The sequence below is a fragment of the Sorex fumeus genome, unplaced genomic scaffold (genome assembly GCF_029834395.1).
Source record: "Sorex fumeus unplaced genomic scaffold, SorFum_2.1 ptg000036l, whole genome shotgun sequence".
In the NCBI taxonomy this organism is placed as follows: Eukaryota; Metazoa; Chordata; class Mammalia; order Eulipotyphla; family Soricidae; genus Sorex; species Sorex fumeus.
This window is the reverse complement of record NW_026606093.1, coordinates 10,034,908-10,059,096: the sequence shown is the minus strand read 5'-3', so window position 1 is coordinate 10,059,096 and position 24,189 is coordinate 10,034,908. Positions and strand designations below refer to the sequence as shown.

General features: G+C 38.4%; 1 protein-coding gene across 3 annotated transcripts in view; it reads right to left on the bottom strand.

Moving 5' to 3' along the window:
• Window positions 1-2,137: 2,137 nt before the first annotated feature.
• Window positions 2,138-24,189, bottom strand: part of IRAK4 (interleukin 1 receptor associated kinase 4) — a 35,544-nt gene continuing 13,492 nt past the window's right edge. For 2 of the 3 annotated variants that reach the window (XM_056117841.1, XM_056117840.1), the window contains exons 5-14: window positions 23,222-23,382; window positions 21,237-21,301; window positions 20,270-20,384; window positions 19,739-19,848; window positions 19,389-19,426; window positions 18,225-18,306; window positions 15,549-15,732; window positions 10,297-10,359; window positions 3,174-3,332; window positions 2,138-2,288 (exon numbers count right to left, since the gene is read on the bottom strand). In XM_056117841.1, coding sequence (XP_055973816.1) covers window positions 2,253-2,288; window positions 3,174-3,332; window positions 10,297-10,359; window positions 15,549-15,732; window positions 18,225-18,306; window positions 19,389-19,426; window positions 19,739-19,848; window positions 20,270-20,384; window positions 21,237-21,301; window positions 23,222-23,382 — 1,013 coding nt within the window. In that variant the 3' untranslated portion in view covers window positions 2,138-2,252. The remainder of the gene's footprint in view (window positions 2,289-3,173; window positions 3,333-10,296; window positions 10,360-15,548; window positions 15,733-18,224; window positions 18,307-19,388; window positions 19,427-19,738; window positions 19,849-20,269; window positions 20,385-21,236; window positions 21,302-23,221; window positions 23,383-24,189) is intronic. The other variant, XM_056117842.1, reaches the window with a different exon arrangement.

Sequence of the window (24,189 nt, the reverse complement as noted above, 5' to 3'; positions counted from 1 at the left end):
CAGGGATTTAGACTTCAGCATTAAAGGGCAGAAGAGCATGAGAAGGCTGCTTAATTCACACTACTTAAACACCATGAAAGTTAACACTTAGGTAAAGAACTAGAATATAATTTTACTAATCACAAAGAGATGCCCTATGGGGTCAGAGAGCTAGTACAGCTGACAGGGGGTGATCCCTGGGTGCTCTGCAGTTGTAAGCTCTGAGAAACACCAAGTGCGGCTCCCAAACATAACAAAACAAATGCCCTACACACTAAACTGTCACCAAATACCCCATGCACTGACACCAAATGCCCTACAACACTATATTGTCACCAAATAAATGCCCTACACACTGTACTGTCACTCAGACCCCATTTATGCTATTTTGAAAGTGAAAACAAGAAGGGCTATAGACAGCGGAAGTCCATGGCCATCTTATCACCCTAGAGAACCAAAAAGTACACAAAGAATAAATGCTTTAGAATGTTCTAAATGTCTTTTAGTCATTACGTCAAAAAGCAAATATAACATTGACTATTTCCTGCTTGTGACTCATAGAACATTAACTTAAGGCAGTGTTTCTTTTTTAATTTTTATTTGTTTAATTGAATCACCATGACATAGAAAGTTGTTGTTCACTGGGCTTCAGACATACAATGTTCCAATTCCTCCCCCTTCACCATTGTACATTTCCCACCACCAATGTCCCATTCTCTCTCTCTCTCTCTCTCACCCTCTCTTTTGGGCAGCATAGTTTGAAATAAAGAAGATACTTAAAGGTTATCATGTGTATATCCCTTTGCCTACTTTCAGAACGATCATTTCCAACTATTCCTGTCATAGTGGTCCCTTCTCTATCCTAACTGCCCTCCGCCCCCCACACTTGTGGTAAGCTGTCAACTATGGACTAGTTCTCCGGGACCTTGTTACTCTCTATGATACTCTCCATGTCCATTCATTTATAAGCAGATTTCATGACTTCATTTTTCATAACAGCTACATAGTATTCTATTGTGTAGTTGTACCACAGTTTCTTTATTTAGTTTTCCATTCTTGGGCACTAGGATTGTCTCCAGATTCTGGCTCTTGTAAGGCAGTTGTTTCTTAACCAGTGGCTGTATTCCCAGGATATTCCAAAAGGGCTACAACTAAAATTCACATAAATGGAGGACCATGGCAAGGGACAGGGTCAACTAACAGAAAGAGGTCTATGAATTGAAACAAAGGCTAGAAGAGGGGAAAAGGTTAATCAATACTGACTTAAGAAAAACTTAGATTAACAACTTTTAGCAGTTTAGCTAGCCAACCAATGGATCAGAAATATAAGAAGAAAACTAGTTTTTCTGTAAACAGAGAGGTCCAGTGGTTCTCTCTCAGTCATGCTGTCATTAGTCACTGGTTTGGCACAGACAATTGCCTTAAGCAACATTAAAAGTTTGTATCAAACTTGCACAGCCTCAGTCATTAATGTTTTTTCATAAATACTGCAGAGGTGTCAGAAAATACTGCTGTCCCTATCTAGGACAGGGGTTAGATCACTTGCCTTGTACCAGCTGAGTCTGGTATGATCCACATATGGTCACCATCTCTCTCCTGAGAAGCTCAGAGATCCCTGAGCACTCTACGGTGTTTTCCTTCCACCAAATCAAATTTGTCTAATTTTTTTCTCTTTGTATAAAAGATTAGGGGAAAACATTCCAAACAAACTTTAAAAATATTTCAACTAGATATTATCACAAACCTTTACTTTCTACTTTGTAGGAAATGGTTAAAAAAGGGTATATACATTATTCTTCTCAAATCAGAGGGCAAATCCTACTCAGGTGAGAACCAAGAACAATTCCTTTGCTGTTCTTTCCCCGAGTAAATGAGTCTAAACACAGAGTTCAAAGCAGCCAGAGATTCCCCAAAGCTTTCCAGTCAATTAGTGGTAAAGTCAGTCTTCATTCTTTTAAACAAAGTTCAGTAATTTTTTTTCTAACCCTGTAGTTCTTGATCTGCAGTGAGGTTTCAAGGATATGGTTTAAGAATTACTGTATAAAATAAAATAAAATAGCTTCTTGCAAAAGAAAAAAAAGGATTACTGTAAGGTTCATGGTGATAAGGGTAGACTAAAATACAAGGACACAAAACAATACTTTTGTTGTTCTTTATTTTGGGGGTGCTATACAAGTTTCAATGATCATCGTACTGCACTATGCTTCTTGATAAAGGCAAACCATAAAATGTACAAAAAAGTTCATAAAAAGATTTAAAAGAGTTTCCAAGTCTTAAGGTGCTGTAATATTTTGCAGTAGCTCTTGAACCTTTTACAAAGAAAGAGAAAAATAAAAAAGAATTGGTTAATAGTTGATTTAAAATACTCACAATAAAAAATAATCAACCCTATTTCTGTCACTTTCTATTTTTTTATTTAGAATCTTTAATTAATTATTTTAAAAATTTTTATTTGTGAAACACCATGAGGTACAGTTGCAGACTTAGAAATTTTTGTGCTTGGGTTTCAGTTATACAATGATCAAATACCCATCCCTCCACCAATGCCCATTCTCCACCACCACGGATCCCAGTATCCCTCCCACCCCCCCATCCCCCCCATCTCACTCTGGTGTGGCAGGCATTCCCTTTTGTTCTCTCTCTCTCTCCTTTTGGGTATTGTGGTTTGCAATAGAGGCATTGAGTGGCAATCATGTTCCGTCTACAGACTACTTTCAGCATGCATCTTCCATCCTGGGAGGATCCTCCCAACACCCTTTATTTGGTGCTCCCTTCTCCATCTGAGCTGCCTTTTCCCCTAGCATGTGCAGCTGGCCTCCAAGTCATGGAGTAAAAGGCCTCCTGGTACTTATCTTGGCTATTCTTGGGTGGGGTGTTAGTGTCCGATTTTGTTACTTTATGTTCCCCAGATGAATGCAATTTTTCTATGTTTGTCCCTTTCCTTCTGACTCATTTCGCTTAGCATGATACTTTCCATGTAGTCCCACTTGTATGTAAATTTCATGACTTCATCTTTTCTAACAGTTACATAGTACTCCATTGTGTAGATGTACCAAAGTTTCTTTAACCAGTCATCTGTTCTTGGGCACTCAGGTTTTTTCTAGATTCTGGCTATTGTAAACAGTGCCGCAATGAACAAACAAGTGCAGATGTCACTTCATTCTGTCACTTTTTAAACAGTAACAAGAAATTACCTTTGTAATATCTGGTCGCTTATTTTTCTTTTCATGTAGACACTGACTAGCAACAAAGTACATGCTTTCAATGGAAGACGAATCAATGTCATTCATCTTCTGATCAATATAATCGTCTATAGTTTTTTCTTCATCTTCAATTTCTTCCTTAATATCTAGCTTTAAGATGAATGTAAAATGTTCAGTTTCAAATAAAAGTGAAATAAATCAGCATACAAATTTTACAATAACAAGTACACTTACTTTGCCACCTGTTTTTATAATGCTATTAAGAATTAAAAACATGCAGGAGAAATTCAGTATAAACTTATGTATATATACACACATCCTAGATACTATCAGCTTCTGCTTCTAAATTTTTATTTTTTCCGTTTCAGGGATATAATCCTGCCTTGTAATTTTTACATTTGTTACTGACTTCACTGCTTTCACATTCATTTCATTTCATATTCATGTACTAGTATACTACATATATTAGCAGAGGGTGCTTTATTTCTTGAGCTGCTTCTGATAATGCATTTCCAACTATGGGAACTAGACTATTCTCCTTCCTTGCACAAGAAAACTTCTTTATAGGTATTTAAATTTTCAAGACAGAGTGGATGAAAGAAGGAGCATGGTGAAAAAGTATAAATAAGAAGAGAGGTAAAGGACTATGAAGGCATAGTGGTTCGAAAAGTACATACTTAAAAGAAATGTCCACGTTCTCATTCCCAGAACCTGTGATGTGATATTATATAGAGAAAAAGTTCTTTGCAGGCACAATTTCTTTAAGATGCGATGACCCTGGATTAAACTTAATGAAAAATATCTGTATAAGAGTCAGAAAGACACCCACGACAGACACAAGGAGAAGACAACACAGCCACAGAGTCTGAGTGATGTAACTAATCAAGCAACAGAAATTGCCACCAGAAACAGATTGTCCTTTAGTGGTTCCCAAACTCATATGGCCTAAATGCTCCCTTTTCAGAAGAGAAATCATTAGCAGCTACCTTAAATGGACAAACAGAAAGTGCTTGGCTTATGGTAGCAGAGGGGATCACCATCATTCCAGCGCCCCCTGGGGGCAGTACCAGTCCCTTTTGGAAACACTGAACTAGATACACACCAGATGTAGCATAGCCCTGCAATGCCTTCCTTTCAGACTTGTGGTTCCCAGACCCAGGTAAGGTAAAGGTAAAGGTAAAGGCCCTCCCGTTGATCGTCGATTTGCTCGAGCGGGCCCAGTAACGTCTCCATTGGAGACTTTGTTGTTACTGTGTCTGGCATATCGAATACTCTCGGTAGCTTGCCGGGCTCTCCGAGAGGGGCGGAGGAATCGAACTCGGGTCGGCCATGTTGGCCGCGTGTAAGGCGAACGCCCTACCCGCTGTGCTATCGCTCCAGACCCAGGAGAGAATGAATTACTGTCAGAGCTTACTCCTGACTCTGCTCAGGAATACTCCTGGTGATACCCAGGAACCATGTGCAGTGACCAAGATTGAACTGGGATGGATGCATGCAAGGCAAACACCTAATCCCCTGTACTGTTTCTCTGGTCCCTCTTTTCTTTTCTTAATCATAACTAACACAAATGGAAACTAATACAGGTGAAAAAAAGAATGTATTGAGGTTGACTGTAAACACTCCAGAGCTGTTCCAGAAGATAAATCTTTAAAGAAAATGGCAGGATGGAGTGACATGAGATTTCTCTCAAAGATTACTCTCTATGATTAGGACATCCACTTGAAGGGTTCAGCGGCCCAGCAAGGCAGGCCAGAGACTGTCTTTGATCCCAGCACTGCCTCCTGGTCCCTATGACTATCAGTGGTTCTGCCGCCAGTTTGACTGTAGCCACCTGCGACCAAGACTGCAACTCTTTGTTGTTGTATCACATAGACAGCAATGAGACAGGGATGGGTCACAGATACTTCTTAATTTTAAACTGTATTTGTATTAAACACTTACTATTTTATACCTTAAAAATTAGAAAGAGCACAATCTTCTCTTAAGTTTAATAATTTTCATTATTACACAATTAGCCACAAACCTCCTGATCAAGATGGATTTAATATTTTTCTGTATTTCAAATCACAATTTTGAGGCTTTTGTAATATTTAGAAGGGGAAAAATGCCTAGGACAAAAGGACAGCCAATTAGACAAGCCTTGCTTTAAACATGTAAGTATAAGTAGAATACCCAGTTTTCCAGGCAGCTCTGGTTTGATCCATGACACTATATGGACCTAAGTGTGACTCAGGCTCACTCCTGGACACAGAGTCAGGAATAGGCCCCTGGGATCTGCTTGGTGCTGCGAAAGCTTTCCCAGCACCAACCCTGACCCTCCAACTTCAGCCTACTACTGAATTTCATCTGTACCCCTGGTTTTTACTGGTTTTACTTTTACCCTTTGAATATTGGATCTAGATACTTTTGGTGGGATTATAATGTATTATTTAAAACTTTCTTTAGGATGTACACGAATGGCTCAAACCCAGTATCTCCAGTTCACATTTCTCTCCTGACCACTGTCAACCAATGAGATAATTTTATTTTGAAAATAAAATTTGAAAATAGTTTTATTATTTTAAAATCCCCAATTTTGAAAGGTTTATTCAATGATATTGTGTTCTATAGTATACTTTACATGAGATACTGTGTATCATACAAGACTGCAGTGCAATGCATTTAGTATACCAAGTATATATATAGCTAAGTCATATAGATATTATAGTTATTCTTCACAAAAGGGGCAAATTAATTGTAACTTTTGATTTTCTTATATCCATTCTAGGGAAATAATTTGGCATATTTTTATCTAAATTTGTATTATCTAAATTTGTCAATAGTTTTGTCCCATCAGAATATGCAAATTATCATAAAATTTGTGTAGTGATTTAACTTAGGAAAACCTTGGATGACAGAATCAGGGATATCTCGGCAAGGGAATGGCAAAGCACACACCCTGTAAACATGCTATCGGGGCTCGGTGACTGGTTCGATCAAACTTATACATGATTCATTTTATAAAAAAAAAGATACTCTTCTTAAAATTCACTACTTTAAAAAGAAAGGGCATAATATAAGTTTCATAATGCGTTAACTTTCAGTGGAGTTTGGGTAATTTTCAAGGAGTGTCTAATTTAACAAACTGAGTAGCATCTTATGTAAACTTATATAAAATATTCCATAAAATTTTATTGATGTTTATACTGTGATAAAAATTTGAATGGAAATTATTTTGCTCTTTCAGTTGTTGTGGGGACCACCAGAACCATACCCAAGAGTGCTGGGGGTCATATGGTGCCATGAGTTAATCCAGGGCCTTGCACGTGCCAAGCATGTGTGTTTCAACTTGAGCTACACTCCCAGCCCTTTTAAGTCATTTTTTATCTCTGAGATAATAAGACTGTTAGGAATCACTCTGAGAGTAACAGAATAAAAATAGCCTGGAGAAGAATTCATGTATCATCTAGTTCTATTCTACACACAAAGGAAGTGGAATAAGAACATGAGTGATATTTTCAGGTTGCCTTAAAAACTTCATAGCAGAGCTTAGAAAGAAAGAGATTACAAAGAGCTGAGTTAGAAACATTTGATTTGTTTCCATACACCATGTAACTGCCAATGGAAAAATAAAAAAATGACTATTCTAAGGCGGGGAGGATCAAGATAGTGGAAAAGAGCCATTTAGAGTCTCCTAAGATAGCACACAGAAACCGCACCAAAAGCAGAATTAAATATAGCATCCTGCATGGAACCCTGCTGGAAAGGTTCTCAAGAGAACCCATTCTCCACACTCAGGAAATTCTCTGGCGAGGAACAGTAGTCAACTTGAAAGTTAAGGAGAGTCCTGCTGGAATTCGAGCAGAAAATGTCACTCAATCCTAGGTGGTCCTACCAGGATGCCATTGTGGAATTACAAACAGCTGCAGCAACAAAAATACAGTGCTGACTTGTGCAGAGGACGGTAGCTGTGCAGTGGAGGTAGGGATGGGGGTGGAGTGCGGGAGGAGCACTGGAGAGCAGAGACACATGGGCCTCAATGTTCCTAGAAGTTCCCTTAGCTGCAAACCTCAAAGGTAGAGGAAAACAGGTGAAGTTTTACTGAGCAACAAAGTTGCTCTGACACCCCGCTCCTATTCGCACCCAATAAGTGAGAAACAAGTGACTGAGCACTAACTAGGAGGAGTTAGAGCTAGCACAGGACATTGACTCTGTCGCTTTTTATCTGGATAGGGGCCACTATTCCTGACGTAAGCTCTCCCCATCCCAAGCTCATAGCAGAGCAAGACAGACACTTGCTTAATCAAGCCACTGGGTTCGGTCTCTCCTAGCCCAATATTGGCTGCTAGTAAACAGGTCATACCTTCCAAAGCTTTTTTTCAGCCTCCAACATGTGGGTATTCAAATTAAGAGGACAAGTGAAGGAATGGCAGTGCTAGCTGCCTATGAAGTCCGAGACACCACATAGGTTTCCTATCTTCACAGAAACCTGTGCAACATAGAGAAGAGGGGGACCTCCCAGGCTCTGGTGATAAGGCGCATCCCTGCTATCCTAATGTAAGTGGTGTGAAGCGTACATGCCCAAGGCACTAGTGAAAATTATTTCTAGGCTTTTTTTTCTTTTTGGGTCACACCCAGCAATGCACAGGGGTTACTCCTGGCTCATGCACTCAGGAATTACTCCTGGCTCTGCTGGGGGACCATGTGGGATGCTGGGTATTGGACCCTTGCCGGCCACATGCTGACACCCTACCTGCTGTGCTATCACTCCAACCCCAATTATTTCTAGGTATTGATCAGGTCAGTCAGACTTCACCTTCATGTCCACTGCTGGGTATCAGCAACTCTGTGAGACCCTGGTACTGTTGTTCCTCCGGGGCACAGTTTTTAACCACAAATCCAGGCACACACAGTTTTAGAGTCCAAGGTGCTGATTCTTTTGTGAGCAAGACCTGTTGTCTGTGCGAACAGCTCATTCTTAGATTCCCAATCCTAACCTACATGAAGCACCAGGCATAATGCAAAAATGGAGAAATTTACCCCTAGTAATAGATAGTGACAAAAGTTCAGGACATCCCTTAAATTCACAAGAACTCTGTGAGGAAGTGGTCAGGCAACAATGCTGCCAACATTAAATGAAATAAAGAAATAATTAATAAGACTACCAGTATGCTTGGGAAAATATGAAACAAGCTTGGAAAAGCTCCAATCAGACGTGAGAATGCTAAAGATTACATTCTCTTTAGCTACAACACTACAAAGCACAATAGCAAGATTTGGCAGTAGAATGATAGCAAAAATTAAATCAGTGACCTCGAGTACAATGTAGATAAAATCATAGAAACACAGAGAAAAGAGAAAAATGATTAAGAAAAATAAAGCATAAAAGATTTGTGGGACAGCATGAAGTGTAATGACATTTACATTGAGGTTCCAGAAGAAGAAAGAAATAAAGCAGAAGAACATCTGCAGAAGACATGACAGTCAAGAATTTCCCCAATCTGAGGAGGGAGACATAAACATAAACTGATTCAGGGATTCCAGAGTCCTATACAAAATAAACCAGAACAGAACAAAACTACCACTGTAATAAAAATGGCAAGAACCATAGGGAAAGAAAGCAAGAGAAAAGCTAAAATTTCCAAAAGAATCCCCAAAAGATAATAAATTTGTCAAATAAAACTCTAGATAGCCTAGAAGGAAATTTCTACTAAATAGTCATAAAGGATTTCTTATCTATGAAGATAAAACTCTGAAAAAATTGAATAAATAGTAATTCTTCCAAAAAGTTTCTAAGAGGCAACATTACCTTAACACCAAAAGCAACTAGGACAGTACTAAAAAAATTTTCAATAGCCCTGATGACAGAGATACAAAGGTTCTCAACAAAATTTTTGTGAACCAAATAGGATCAGACACATGGTCAAGTAGTATCTATTTCACGGGTGAATAGATGGTCAGTTAGTGTGATATATCATAGCAGCAATGGAAGATAAAAATCAGATAATATCCATTGTTGTAGAAAAAGCTTTTGACAAGATCCAACACCTACTTTTGGTTTAAAAATGAACAAAATGGGGACTTTCTGAATATAGAACAAATCAACAGCTAATGTCAATCAATGATGGGAAGACTCGAAACCTTTCTTCTAAGACCAGTCACATGGCAAAGATGACTACTTTCAACACTGGTAAAGGATGCTTGGAGGGCCCGCTCGGAATGGGAGATGCATGCTGAAAGTAGACTACAGATTGAACATAATGACCACTTAATACCTGTACTGCAAACCTTAACACCTAAAAGGAGAGAGAGAATAAAAGGGAATACGCCTGTCACAGAGGAGGGTGTGGAGGTGGTGTTGGGGTGGCAGAAGAAAAACTGGGAACATTGCTGGTGGAAAATGGGCACTGGTGGAGGGATGGGTACTCAATCATTGTATGACTGAAACGTAAGCACGGAAGCTTGTAAGTCTGTAACTGTACCTCACGGTGATTCATTAAAAAAATAGAAATAAATAAAATAAAAAACCATATGCATAAAACAAAACAACAACAACACAAAAGATAAAAGCACATCAATGTTCACTACAGCACTGTTTATAATAGCTTAGATCTACAAATAAGCCAAATGCTCAAGAACATATAAGCCAGACAAATAAACTGTGGTATTTATATGCAAAATGGAATAATAGTTTTAAGAAAAGACCAAATCTTGCATTTTGTTTCAACATGGATCAAAGTATATGAAAGTACTTGCTGTATTAAATGCAGTACATCACAGGGAGAAGGACAAAAGCTGGATCATTTCAATTCTATGTGTTACATTAAGAATTAAAGAAAGATAATGAACAAATGCCCAGTGAAAATGAACTCTTGGCCTCTGACAACAGCTCTTACCAGGCTGGGACTGGGCTGAGTGACAGAGGCAGTGATGAAGGGTTCAGGGCACTTTGCTCACCATGGAGGTCTAGAAACTACACACTGAAAGCATCAACGTTGACACCATTTAATATAAATTTTTACAATAATAATAAAATTTAAGAAAGTAAAATTTTTGTAGATGCTAAATTCACTCACATAAATTTATATAAGTGTAAAAATAAAAAAGGATTGGTAAAAATAAGTGTTTTAATCACCAATAACTGAGGGTCACGATGATCATCCACAGCTGGAAGTCCAGTTATTATTTCTAGTAAAACCTATGAAGACAAAAAAATAAAAATCTTTCAAGACAACATATAGAAACTGAAAGGAATACAGGTTTTCCCTGCTCTCCAAATGTAGAAATTCCTTAATTATATCAACTAGGCTTTGGCAGGTCATTTTCTAAACGTCCAAACACAATTACTATTAATCATACCTTTTTTTTAGCAGTCCAGGGACTCCCCCCCCCCAAATAACCTATTAAATCAGTTTCTCAACTTACTTGGAAAATCATTCCCTTATTAGAAAAAGTCACTCAGTGCCCCCTTAGAATTCTACCTTCTTTAAGGGAACAAAAGCATTACCCAATTGGACTGAAGGCTATTACCTCATAAATGGATCATTCCAGCAACCACTTTTGGGACACTGTACTAAATCATATCAAATAGGCATGTTCTGCTTTGAATAATGGGGAATCGTAATGACCTTGATTATAAGATCAATTATTTATATCCACATTCAATAGTATGTCTTCTAGGCACTGCACTGTAGCACTGTCACACTGTCCTCCCTTTGTTCATCGATTTGTTCAAGCCGCCACCAGTAACATCTCCATTGTGAGACTTGCTGTTACTGTTTTTGGCATAACAAATATGTCACGGGGAGCTTGCCAGGCTCTGTCTTGTGGGCGGGATACTCTCGGAGGCTTGCCGGGCTCTCCGAGAGAGATGGGGGAATCGAACCCAGGTCGGTCACGTGCAAGGCAAACACCCTACTCCCTGTGCTATTGCTGCAGCCCTTCTAGACAATAAACTGAAAAAAAAAAAGCAAGAGTGATGGTCATTCTTCACCTTCCTTCATGGGCACCTTGAATTTCATCTAATCCAAGCCATTTGGTTCCATTAGTGACCTACCAAACAGTGAGCTCTATTCAACATGTGTTCTTAAAACTCCCACCCCTTTTCCTGTCTTGTAGAGGTTTCTTTACATCGATAATTTTGTCTGGCTCTCAGACAAAAAGTATTTTCTAAATTTCAGAAATATTCTACAACTCTGTGCTTAATTTTACAGTTCAGTGGAGTTAAATTTCCCTGCATAAAATATATCTGGACAAAAAGTAAAATGAAGAAGTCCCAATTTCTCTTCTCTAACCACCCATACACTTTTCATCCCATCTAAAAAGTCACTGGAACAGGGGGCCAGAGAGATAGCACAGAGGTTTAGGAACTTGTTTTATACCTAGTCGAGTGTGGTTTTATCCTCAGTACCACATACCCTGAGCACTGCCAGAAGTGATCCTTGAGCAGAGAGACAAGATTAAGCTCAAAGCACTGTGGGTGTGACCCAAACAGACAAAACAGTCACTAGGGACAACAAAAAAGTCACTGGTGACAGTGTGGTAGGCCAAAAAGTATATATATATATATATATATATTCTTTAAAAAATACTTCATTTTAGAAATATCACAACAAAATATAAACTGTATAACATGATTTCATGTACTGAATTTTTTCGTACTATAGAGAAAAATGTCACTGTCACTGTGTTAGGTCCCTAGGGACCCTGAGGGAGATTCCAGAGTTAAAACTCTATAAATCAGTAACTCTCCTTTTCCTGCCCCCCCCCCCCCCCCCCCCCAGCAGAGCTTTAGAATGAAACTCTTCCCTGTTGGAACGTAAATTCAGGAACCATTTGTTGGGCCCTCCTTATCTGTTACCTCCCTTAGGAACTCTTCCCTTATCCACCTCCACCGGAATGCAGGGCTGAGAATCAAAGGAAGCCAGGTGATAACCAAATGTCCCAGTTACCAGATGCCCACTAGCCACAATGCCTATGTACGTAAATAAAGGTAAAAGGTAAAGGCCCTCCCGTTGATCGTCGATTTGCTCGAGCGGGCCCAGTAACGTCTCCATTGGAGACTTTGTTGTTACTGTGTCTGGCATATCGAATACTCTCGGTAGCTTGCCGGGCTCTCCGAGAGGGGCGGAGGAATCGAACTCGGGTCGGCCATGTTGACCGCTTGTAAGGCGAACGCCCTACCGCTGTGCTATCGTTCCAGCCTCTTTAAATCTATAGGCTAAGGAGTGATGTACTGTTAAATGGATTGGTTAAGAAAGCATATGTTGTTACAAATCTATTGGCTATGAAATGCGCGGGCTTTGCTGTAAGGGCCAGTGAAGGCCTATATAAGATCCCCTTTGAAGAAGTTCGGGGTCTTGCCTCACCTAACTGACTTGCGTGTCTGTGTAGGCGGCTTGACCCTGGCTAGCCAGTCTTACAATAAACCTTGCTTGCTGTTTGCAGTCTCTGGAGTTTCTTTGTCGTTAAAGGGAGATCACGATCCGCGCCCTAACAACTGTCACTGTCCTCCCGTTGTTCATCGATTTTCTTGAGCGGGCCCAGTAACATCTCCATTGGAGACTTTGTTGTTACAGAGAAAAATGTCGCTAAAAAATCCTATCTTGCAGCAATTTTTTAAATTGAAGGTTTTTTTTGAAAAATTGTGAGGTTTTATAACTTTCTCATGTAATACTGAGTAATTTATAACTTTATTTAAGAGAGATAAGTGTAGGATAACACTGTTTTGTCCTTCCTGCATAGCCTAAGGTAGTTTAGGTTTATTGGGTTGCTCCCATCACAGTGCTCCCATTCCTCTGTGTTTATCTGTAACTTCTTTCTTTGTGCTCTGTTGACTTGTAAATATTGTTTTTCTCTTCTCCCTAAGTCCTTTGGATAGCTTTCAGAGCAATGTCCTTTTTGTATGGACACAAGTAGACATGCTTTTGTAATGTGACTCTCAGTGATATTTCCCTCCTGGGCTTCTGTTCTCTCACCTAAGCCTCAGCTGCCCTTTCTTCCTACCTACCCCCAAAGCAGGGTCCCGATGAGGGACTGGATGGAACCAGGGCAAGCTATGTGCTATCCTGGCATAGAGATGGGCTTGGCCGAACTGCCATAATGCTTAACTATATTACGAGTTTGGTCATGGACAAATGCTGTCATGGTCCAAAAAGTAATAACTAGATTTGGACCCTGCTAGGGTTAGGAAAGATTAATCTGGCCCGAGTGCTGTAGTGTCAGTCTGTGGCAAGATGTTCCCAGGAAAGCTGCCCTACAAGCCTCAATGTTATCTCTTACTCTTACTGTGTCCATATAAAAATAACTAGTATTGATATGTTGATAGTTATTGGACTGAGGAAAGGAGAAAAACACCTTAGGAGGTATTTTGCCCTTGGGCAATCAGGAAGGGCTTTGGAATGCCTTTTAGGTGGTGTTCCCTTTGAACTTGGTGGGGCCTCAGGAAGGGCTTTCTTATGTTGATTTGGCTACCTGACCGGGGGCAGTGTCAGCCTGGACAGATAAGGGAGTTGGAGGGGAGGGAGAGAGGGAGAGAGGGAGAGAGGGAGAGAGGGGGAGAGAGAGAGAGAGAGAGAGAGAGAGAGCGAGCGAGCAGGGCAGCAAGATGGACCGCTGAGAAGCTAGCAAGGGGAACAAAGAGAGAGAAGGATGTAGAAGAATACAGGAGCAGGCATGCAGAGAGAGAGAGAGAGTCCAAGCTGCGAGATGGAGCGGAGAGATGAGCGGGAGAGACAGGAGGAGCCAGGGTGAGACTAGAATGGGGGGCTCAGAGAGACTGGGGCAGGCGCATGGCGAGAATGGAATGAATGGCATCTGATCAATCAACTGGCTTGGCCCTCAGTTCCTCCACTATCTGCCCCAGGGCCTGGGCCGCTCTGGCTGGGTGAGCGGCCTGGGCTCACCCCACATGTGGGTGGCGAGGGGGAGAGCCGTCGTGGGGGGGGGGGGGGGGGGGAACGACCCTGGCTGCCCTTAAAGAGTTTATACAGCTAAGCATACTCAAAATATCCTATTTAAATTTCACAATTTCAGCCACAATGATTATAGTTTGTAAGATAACATTAGTTTGTGCTTCCTTCCTCTGCCACAAAGAGTTTATCAGGTGATAACCATCACTGTCCTCCTTGAAGCACCTCCATCCCTCTGTGTTTATTGGAATGTAGCTCTAAACATTTTAGGATAACACTGGTATGTCCTGTTTCCCTTGCCACAAGGAGCTTAGGTTTGTCACAGTGCTCCCGAGTCACTCCTATTCCTCTGTGTTTATCTGTAAACTCTTCTCTGTGCTCTCTTCCCCAACCGTTCTATCACCTTTTACCCCTAATCAGACTCTGTTCACTTGTAAGGTAGATTTCTCAGACATCTATGATTTTATATTTATGAATGAAATATTTTTTTTCTCCTTCTCTTATGTCCTTTTGCATAGTTTACTTTAAAGCAATGTCCTTTTTGTATAGGCACAGGAAGACAGTTAATATGATAACACTTTTGTAACTTGGGAGATACTTTTGTAACTTGGGAGTTAATTGACTCCGAACAATACTCACTCTGGGGCATCTGCTTCCTTGACTTATGCCTCAGGTGCCCTTAGTTCCTAGCACCCCAAAAACAGGGTCCCGATGAGGGACTCAATGGACCTAGGGCAAGCTGTGAGCTACCCTGGCATCAAAACGGGCCAGGCCAAAGCACCACAATACTTATAAGTTAAAAGCATAGTCATGGACAAATTCTGTCATGAACTAAAAAGTAACGATGAGATTAGGACCCTGTTAGGGCTAGGAAAGACTAATCTGGCCTGAGCACTGTAGTCTGAGATCTATAGTGAGATGGCCCCAGGAGAGCAATCCTATATAAGGTTAATGTATCTCTAACTGTGTCCATGCAAAATGACCAATATTATGAATGTATGTTTGTTGGACTAAGGAGAGGAGAAACACACCCATATTTTGCCCGTAGGCCAATCATCTTCTGGATGAGAATCTGTCCTAAAAGCAGCTTCCTCTGAGGGAAGGACCTTACATCTGCTGACTATGATGACACTTATGTGTAATTGTTACCCCAACCCCTCATGCACTGGGGATTTAACTAGGCTGTAAGAGTGGGCTGGGGGATCCAGAAGGAAAATAAAGTGGCATGGGGGAGGAAAAAGCAGGAGGACAATCAGAAGAGAATGGAGAGGAGACTGGAATAAACGGCAATTGAGACCAACTAGCCTGGCCCTCGTTCCTTCCTTTGTCCGCAAAATTGTCATCGATCTTCCCAGAGTTCAGGGAAGCAGTACAAGACCACCAAACACAGGCAGAGAGAGAGAGAGCCGTCGTGGGGTCCCTTCATATTTCATTTTTTGAATATATAATTGTTAATTATCGTAAAAATGAAACTTACTACGCCAAAACTGTAGATGTCAGATTTAGGTGTTATTTCTCCTCGAAGAGCTTCAGGTGCCATATAGGCAGTTGTTCCCACAATTCTACTAGTCATGACAGTTTGGGCAATTTTCTCAGAAGCCCGTGCAAGTCCAAAGTCAGATATTTTGGCTGTAAAGGCTTCATCTAGTAAGATATTTGCACTGAAAGAAAAATTGCAATTTGAAGAATATATGTTTTTCCAAAATAGTCAGAAATTGTCCTAAATGGATATATATACATATGTACATACTCATTTACAAAGAAAATAATTTTATTATACACCATGAAAAGCTGAAATTTCAATAAATAAATACAGAATTTATATTAAAGTTAAATAAAAGTAGTTGTCTTCTTTTACTTTTTTCTGAGGAAAAAGTTTAGGGGAAAGACAAATGAAATAAAACTTATCACATTAGTGGTATCTTTTATAATTACACAATTATAGGCTAACTTCCCTCAATGCTTCCTGAAGCACCAGTCTTACTTTCTCAATACTTCTCATTTCATTTAAAAAATTTCCAATCACAGAGGCTGGAGTGATAGCACAGAGGGTAGGGCGTTTGCCTTCCATGCGGCTGACCCAGGTTCAATTCCCAGCATCTCATATGGTCCCTCGAGTACCTCCAGGAGTAATTCCCGAGTGCATGAGCCAGGAGTAACCCCTGTGCATCGCCGGGTATGACTCAAAAAGCGAAAAAAGAAAAAAAAAGAGCCACTTCCCTCTACTCATCAGCAGAACACTTCAATTTACTGGTCAACAAATGATTTTGATCACATACACCAAAAATGTCTAATATGTACCTTTAAAATATATGTGATTATTATATAATAAAATTTAAAAAAGATTTCCAACCACAGAATCTCAAATATTCATTGCTGTATTTTTTTTTCTCATCTAAATTCTTTTGAAGAGGGAAGTGAATGGCTAAAAGATCTTAATTCATTTCTTATACACATTCACACATTCATTTCATACTCATATTTTAATGCAATAAAACTTTATTATTGAGGACTCCTTTACATTATAGTAAGTTTAGGAAGAATCTTTATTTTTGCCACATTCAAGGTTCAGGGGACTCTATATGGGGTGCTAGGGAGCCTGATGATTTTTTTTTTTTTGCTTTTTGGGTCACACCCGGCGATGCTCAGGGGTTATTCCTGGCTCTGCACTCAGGAATTACCCCTGGCGGTGCTTGGGGGACCATATGGGATGCCGGGAATCAAACCCAGGCCGGCAACATGCAAGGCAAATGCCCTACCTGCTGTGCTATTGCTCCAGCCCCAACGGAGCCTGATGACTGAAACCAAGTTGGCTGGATGCAAGGCAAATGTCCTACCCGGTGTCCTATTGCTCTGGCCCCTCTTGAAAAGAATCTTTAAATCTTGTATTTGACAAAAATATACAAGTTATTTTTAAAAGCATACAAAATATTCCATAACGGTGATAGTACGTAGAAAATACTGAAAGTGCAATTGTACCAGGAAAAGTTGGAAAAATTCTAAAGAGAAACTAAAATTTAGTTTTGAAGGAATATTAGAAGTTGTAGTTCATGTAAAGAAACTTTAGGCAATGAAGCAACAAGTACAAAATGATTAAGAAAATATGTTCAATTTTAAGAAACTAGTATCACTGAACATGAATAGATCTTGAATTTTATCTTTTTTGCAACAGGATGCTAAATAAAATTTCACAATAGAGAACTGGTATAACCAAATTTAATTTTTTTAGTATCATAACCTGATTACAGAAGTAAATGGATATGAACTAGTATGAACTACTGAAGGTTGACCATGAAGGTTAATGCTAAGGCAAATGAGAAATAGTGAAGAAAAAAAAAAGAACAAAGGCAGAAAAAAGAACAAAGGGGAAAAAAGGAGAAGCAAATTTTGATCTCACCTAATATAACGCCAATATTATTATTATAGTATTATATAGTATTATGATAGTAATAATAGTATTATACAGGGTATGAGCATGTCTTTAGGAAATATAGAGGAAGAGTTAAGTTTGATTTCTGACATGTTGGCTTGGAGAATATTATAGGACATTAAGGTTAAGTATTTTTTGTATAGAGGTCTAAAAAATACAGGATTTGGGGCTGATGCTATAGATCTGAGGGTCACATACAGTGATAAATTGAAGCACTAAGTCATCTCATTTCTTTCTTCTATGAAAACATGTCCCTCTTTCCATAGAGATAGTGACATGATATATCTCTGTCATCTTTTAAAAAGTTTTCTGAATGTCATGTTTTCATTAATTACAAATCATCAGCTATTATTTCGAAAGATTTGTCCATAGTTCACACATCAATTTTCTCAGATTTCAGCTCCAACTCTCTTCTTAACTAAAAACAAGACTTCTTACTCAATTACTAGATGAGATGTAGGTTTCCATAAGTCACTAATGATCTCCAATAGCACAAAACAAATGGTTGTTTTCTGGTGCTCATCTTGCTCCATAAGAAGCGGCTCCTCCTGGGAAATACTGTTTTCTTACTTTCAGTTAGTAGTATTCTTGTTTTCATCTTACTGGGAGGTCATTCCCCTCTGACCTCGAACTTAAAATTCCTCAGGATTTAATTTTGGGACCTTAAATTACTGACCATCTTTAAGCAAATGCAATCATGACAGAGTTTTCTTCAAATCTAACCTGTATGTAAGAAGTTCAGAATTCTTTCTGCTCCAAATCCGTGTCTCTGTTAAAGAGTTCCACTTCTGTATCTTAAAAGAAACTCAAGCACAAAATGTACAAAAAGTTTCGTTCTTCATCCTTTTAAGTCCCAATTTCCCTTCTGGTCTACTTGAAAGTACTTTCTGTATAAATGAACATGTTATAGTCATTTCCAGAGTGAATTCTAAAATCCATAAATCTGAGAGAGATGTCATAAATCATAAATGACATCTCTCTTACCCTGATCCATCTATAGACAACATGTCAAATCCTGCGATTTAAATCTTTAAGTTTTCTCATTTATTTTCCTATAAATTGCTAGCATTCTCTGACGGACTCTGACTACCCCTCTTATAAACTATTCTATAACTCTAGTCAAAACAATCTAAAAAATTAAATATAATGCCACATTCCTACTTCGTATTTTTCAGTGGTGTCTGATTATATCTGTGATAAAACAAAATCCTTTCTTTGAAAGCACCAAGACGTTTTAATTGCGCCTACATGTATAGTTTGATTCTATAGTAATTACCCCTTCAAATTCTGTAAACTATCATACTACATTATATTCCTGGAAATTATCATGTTTCTATGCTACCTCTCAATGCTGGTTGTGCAGATGTAATTCCTTCAGCTTCGACTATTATTCTCATTTTTCCTAACTTTCTTCAAATCATACCTACTGGGACCAGAGAGATAGTACAGGGGTTAAAGACCATGGTTCTATCCTTGACACACACACACACACACACACACTATATATATATATATATATATATATATATATATATATATATATATACACATATACATATATATATATTTCCCTGGGACACTGCATGGAGTGATCACTTTCCGTATAGCCAAAAGTAAGCCCTGAACACCACAGAGTTTGATTCCCCCTATTCCCAATAAAGCCTTGCAAATTGCAACTCCTACTCAGTTTTAAAACTGCTGAAATATCACTTCTTTGGGGAATTATATTCATTTGTACTCTACACCTAAAATTCTATTATTTTGTGGTTGTTTGACTGACATAAAACTTTATAAGCATGACTTTTTGCTAACTATAGCATCTACACTATGTATTGAATAAAATTGCTAATTTCATAGATATACAAAAAGAAAGAGAACTGAAAGTACCTATGGAGGATAAAGATGATTCAGAAAAGAAGATGACCCTGAAAATAAAAGTACATATAATTTTGTTAAGGATAGTAAAGGGGTATATTCAAGCATAGTATCGTAGTCAAGTATAACAAATATAGTCAAGAATAGTAAACAAGTGATATTTTTTTTAAAAAATGGTAAAGTAGAATGAGCACTGGAAAAAAGTCACTGGATTTAGAATAAAGGATATTATAGATGTTGTAGTGAGGAAAACTTCCACAGGATGCTCTAGGTTAAGATATTTCTAAGAATAGTGAATATAAAAAATAAAAATAATTATCCTTTAAATAAAATTTTTGAAAGATTTTAACAGCAAACTTTACCTTTTAATATCTCTATGAATATGGTGGTTTTCGTGTAAATAACTGATACCATTAGCTGAGCCCTGAGCAATCTTGCATCTCATGTGCCATGAAAGTGGTGGAGTATTATCCTTATAAAGATAAAAAGCAATTTTTAAAAAAGAAAGGCGAAAAGTATCTATAGAAAATGTACAATGTATTTTACCAATTTCTAAAAGTGATATAATTATTAAGAACTTGGACTATAGTTTTAATAACTGTTAAAATTAATCTCTAAATAAAATAAAACCTGAATTGGCATTCCTTATTTGGTAGTCAAGAACATAAGCACAACTTCAAATTCTAGCCTTCATTTATAATTATACATTTCAGATGATCAAGCGAAAGAGTGGAAATCTCAGCTGTTCATGTAGAAACTGCAAACATTTCATAGAGCAAAAAACAAACACCTAATTAAAATGAATGCCGTTTAAATGATTCTGTTACAACATGAACATGCACGTTCCAACACAAAAACAGAAAGTCAAACGATATAATAAAGGAACATCCTACCAAGCAAGCCAGTCTGTCTAGTAATGAACCATTTGGCATGTAAACATATACTAAGCAGAGGTCATCTCCATCATTCGAGAAACCAAGCAGTTCTACTAAGTTTTCATGTTGACACCTGTGAAAAAAAGATTAAGAATCTTTATTTTGTCCTACTGAAAGTTAATAAGAACATTAATGGGATAAAGACTGATATAAGTTTTATACATATTAAAATGTACAATAATATCAAATGTTTTAAAACTGCTTTTCATTGCAAATAAAATGAACATAAATGAAAACAAAAGCAACGACTGTCTCTAAATTATATTTCTGAGTTGATTTTTATTATTTAAAACTTTTCTGTATTTCCCAGATTATCTAATTTAAACACTTTACTTTTAGGATTCAAAATAGGGGTAGGCATGGAGAGAACAAATCCTGAGGTTTGGGAGTTTTAAAAATATCAGCATGCACTATTCTTACTAAGCATGAACTAATTCCAGTCTATTACTCTCAATCATACAGATCTGCATTTGAAACCAAGAGCTAATATTAATTAATTAATGGCCTTGAGGAAATTATTTGATATTTCTGACTTTCAATAAAAACAAAGGAGGGAGGGTAAAACTGTAACAGTTGTTGTCTACGGAAGATATTGCAATGTGACATGATTGTACATAAAATAAACTTTCTGATTACTTTTTCCTAATCTTTTTGATGATGACTAAGTTTTTTTTCCAATTTTTTCCTAGAATTATAGGTAAATTCTTCCTAAGCACTTTTTTCAATTAATACTTCTCTCATTTATGGATACTATTGTGCTATAAAAAAAATCTGAAAATGGAGATAGTTGAAATTCCATTCTTTGAAAAATGCTGTTTAAGAAACAGGGATATCAGCATATGTTTATCAAAAAATTATAGGGTAAACATTATTTTAATTGCTCTAATCTAAACCTTTTAATATCAGAACTCTTCAATGAACTTACTTTGCCATTACTTTTATTTCTTGATCAAACTGTTGTTTCAGTTCCTCAGTACTAATGTCAACCATCTGAAAAAGTAAAATATACAGTATAGTACAATATACTAACTCCAGGGCTTCTATAGCTAGAAGGAAATGCAAACGATTGGCTAACTGATTACTTTCTTTAAAACTGTAAGTCATTAAAAAAAAAACTGTAAGTCATTCTTCTTCCTATTTTATAGAACTGAGAACTAGAAATATTAGTTTGAGGTTTCATGGCTAGTTTAGTGAAAGAAGAAAACCTTCCTATACCATATAGGATCATCAAATTACTGTGTAAACAAAATGAAATAGTATGATATTTAACTGCATAAACATTCTGGGGGAAAATTGTGTAACAGAAAACAAAATTTCCAATCTTTCATTTAATGTAAGTAAGTAAAGTAAAGTAAAGGCCCTCCCGTTGATCGTCGATTTGCTCGAGCGGGCCCAGTAACGTCTCCATTGGAGACTTTGTTGTTACTGTGTCTGGCATATCGAATACTCTCAGTAGCTTGCCGGGCTCTCCGAGAGGGGCAGAGGAATCGAACTCGGGTCGGCCATGTTGGCTGCGTGCAAGGCAAACGCCCTACCCGCTGTGCTATCGCTCCATCATTTAATGTATATTTTCTAAAATTTAATTTATTTAAGCTCGAGTGGGCCCAGTAACGTCTCCATTGGAGACTTTGTTGTTACTGTGTTTGGCATATTGAATACTCTCGGTAGCTTGCCGGGCTCTCCGAGAGGGGCGGAGGAATCGAACTCGGGTCGGCCATGTTGGCCGCTTGTAAGGCGAACGCCCTACCCGCTGTGCTATTTATTTATGTTTGTTTTGTGCTGGAGCAATAGCACAGTGGGTACGGTGTTTGCCTTGTATGCGGCTGACCCGAGATCAATTCCTCTGCCCCTCTCAGAGCCTGGCAAGCTACTGAGAGTATCTCGCCTGCATGGCAAAGCCTGGAAAGCTTCCTGTGACGTACTCGATATGCCAAAAACAGTAACAACAAGTCTCACAATTTGTTGAGACGTTACTGGTGCCCGTTTGAGCAAATCGATGAACAACAGGGGGAAAGTGCCTATGTTTGTTTCAGGTTTTGAGACACATGGATGTGCTCAAAGACTATGACATGTATAGGAAATGTACAGGTTATCATGTCAGTGTGCTCAGGGGACCAGATGTAGTGTTGAGGATAGAATCTAAGCGGGCTGCATTAACTTTATATTTAAATAACATTTTTGTTAATTCCTTTAGCCATTTAGCTGTAACAAGCAATATAAAATAATGATCATATGCCTACTACTGATGCTGGGTTGGTGGTGGTTAGGAAAACAAATATAGTGGAAAGCGAAGGTCACTCTTGGTGGGGTCGGTGTTGGCGTGCTCAAAAACTATAACAACTGGATTCTGAACAGCTTTGCAAATCACGGTGCTTAAATAAAGTATTTAGAAAAAAGTTGTCCAAAGTAATTAAAAAAGTAATTCTAAAGGTTTATTCTTATAAAATTTAGTATATTACCATTTAAATTTTTTGATTATGCATGAAACACTGGTAGAGCAGGACATCTTAATTTTATTTTTAATACAGTATCTTCAAAATTCATGTATAAATTTATGTACGTGTGCAAAACAACACTTCTGGAAAAAATAGTGTCCATAGATTTCAACATTTTTGTTTGGGAGCCACACTCAGTGGTATGCAGGATTTACTCCTGGCTCTGCACTCAGAGATCTCTCTTTCTGGCCTTGGGGGAGCATATAGAATGCCAGGAATCGAACCTGGGTTTACTGCATGAGAGGCAGAGCCCTACTCACTACACTATAACTCTGGCTCTCAACATATTTTTAGATGCTAAAACTACATACTTAAAATGGCATTTATTTAAAGGACACAGTAGAACGATCTATTTCCTAAAGATTGAAAGTACACACTTCCTTTAATGATTTTCATTCCTGAAAATATAACTTACTGCAACAAGCTTCTTCACTGCTACGGCTCTGTTGTTCACAAAGCCTTTGTACACGACTCCAAATCCTCCCTCTCCCATTTTGTTACCACCAAGAGAAATGGGTCGTTCATCGAAGTTATTTGTGACATTCTTCAATTCATAAAATGAAAAACTGTAAAAACCTATATCAATAAAGGGGGAAAGTTCTTCAGTAAAAAAACTAATTGGCTTTAAGAATTTCAGTATTTTCTCAATTTTAATATTTCACATATTAGGCAGGATGGTAGGGAATAAAAGTATTTTTGAGAGTATAGAGGATATGGTGCATGCCTGCATGTGGCCAACCCAGGTTCAAACCCTGGCACCCCATATGATTCTGAGTCCAGAGCCAGGAGTAACTCCAGAGTATCATGGAGTATGGCTCATAAACAAACAAACTAAACAAACAAACAAAAGCTCAGAAAAACTATGTTTTCAGAGACCAATTTACAATTTGTTGGGAGAATTTTATTAGGTGCTCCTCCACTTAAAACTAGTCGTTTACTTTCTTTATAAAATGAAAATTTCAAGTTATGAAGTAATTGTTTTCATAGCTTTGTGGTTATTTATATATTTAATATCTCTATTCACTGACAGCACACTAATACAATGAAGCTGATTTAAAAAACAGGAGGGGGCTAAAGTGATAACACAATGGGTAGGGCATTTGCCTCTCATGCAGCCAACCTGGGTTCAATCCCCAGCATCCCATATGGTCCGCTCATGCACCACCAGCATCACTGGGTGTGACACACACACACACACACACACACACACAAATCAGGAGTTAAAAACAACAGAAGAGCTACTGCCAGTATGTACCGTAGCACTGCACTGTCCTCCTGTTGTTCATCGATTTGTTCGAGCAGGCCCAATAACGTCTCCATTGTGACACTTGTTGTTACTGTGTTTGGCATATGGAATACATCACGGGGAGCTTGCCAGGCTTT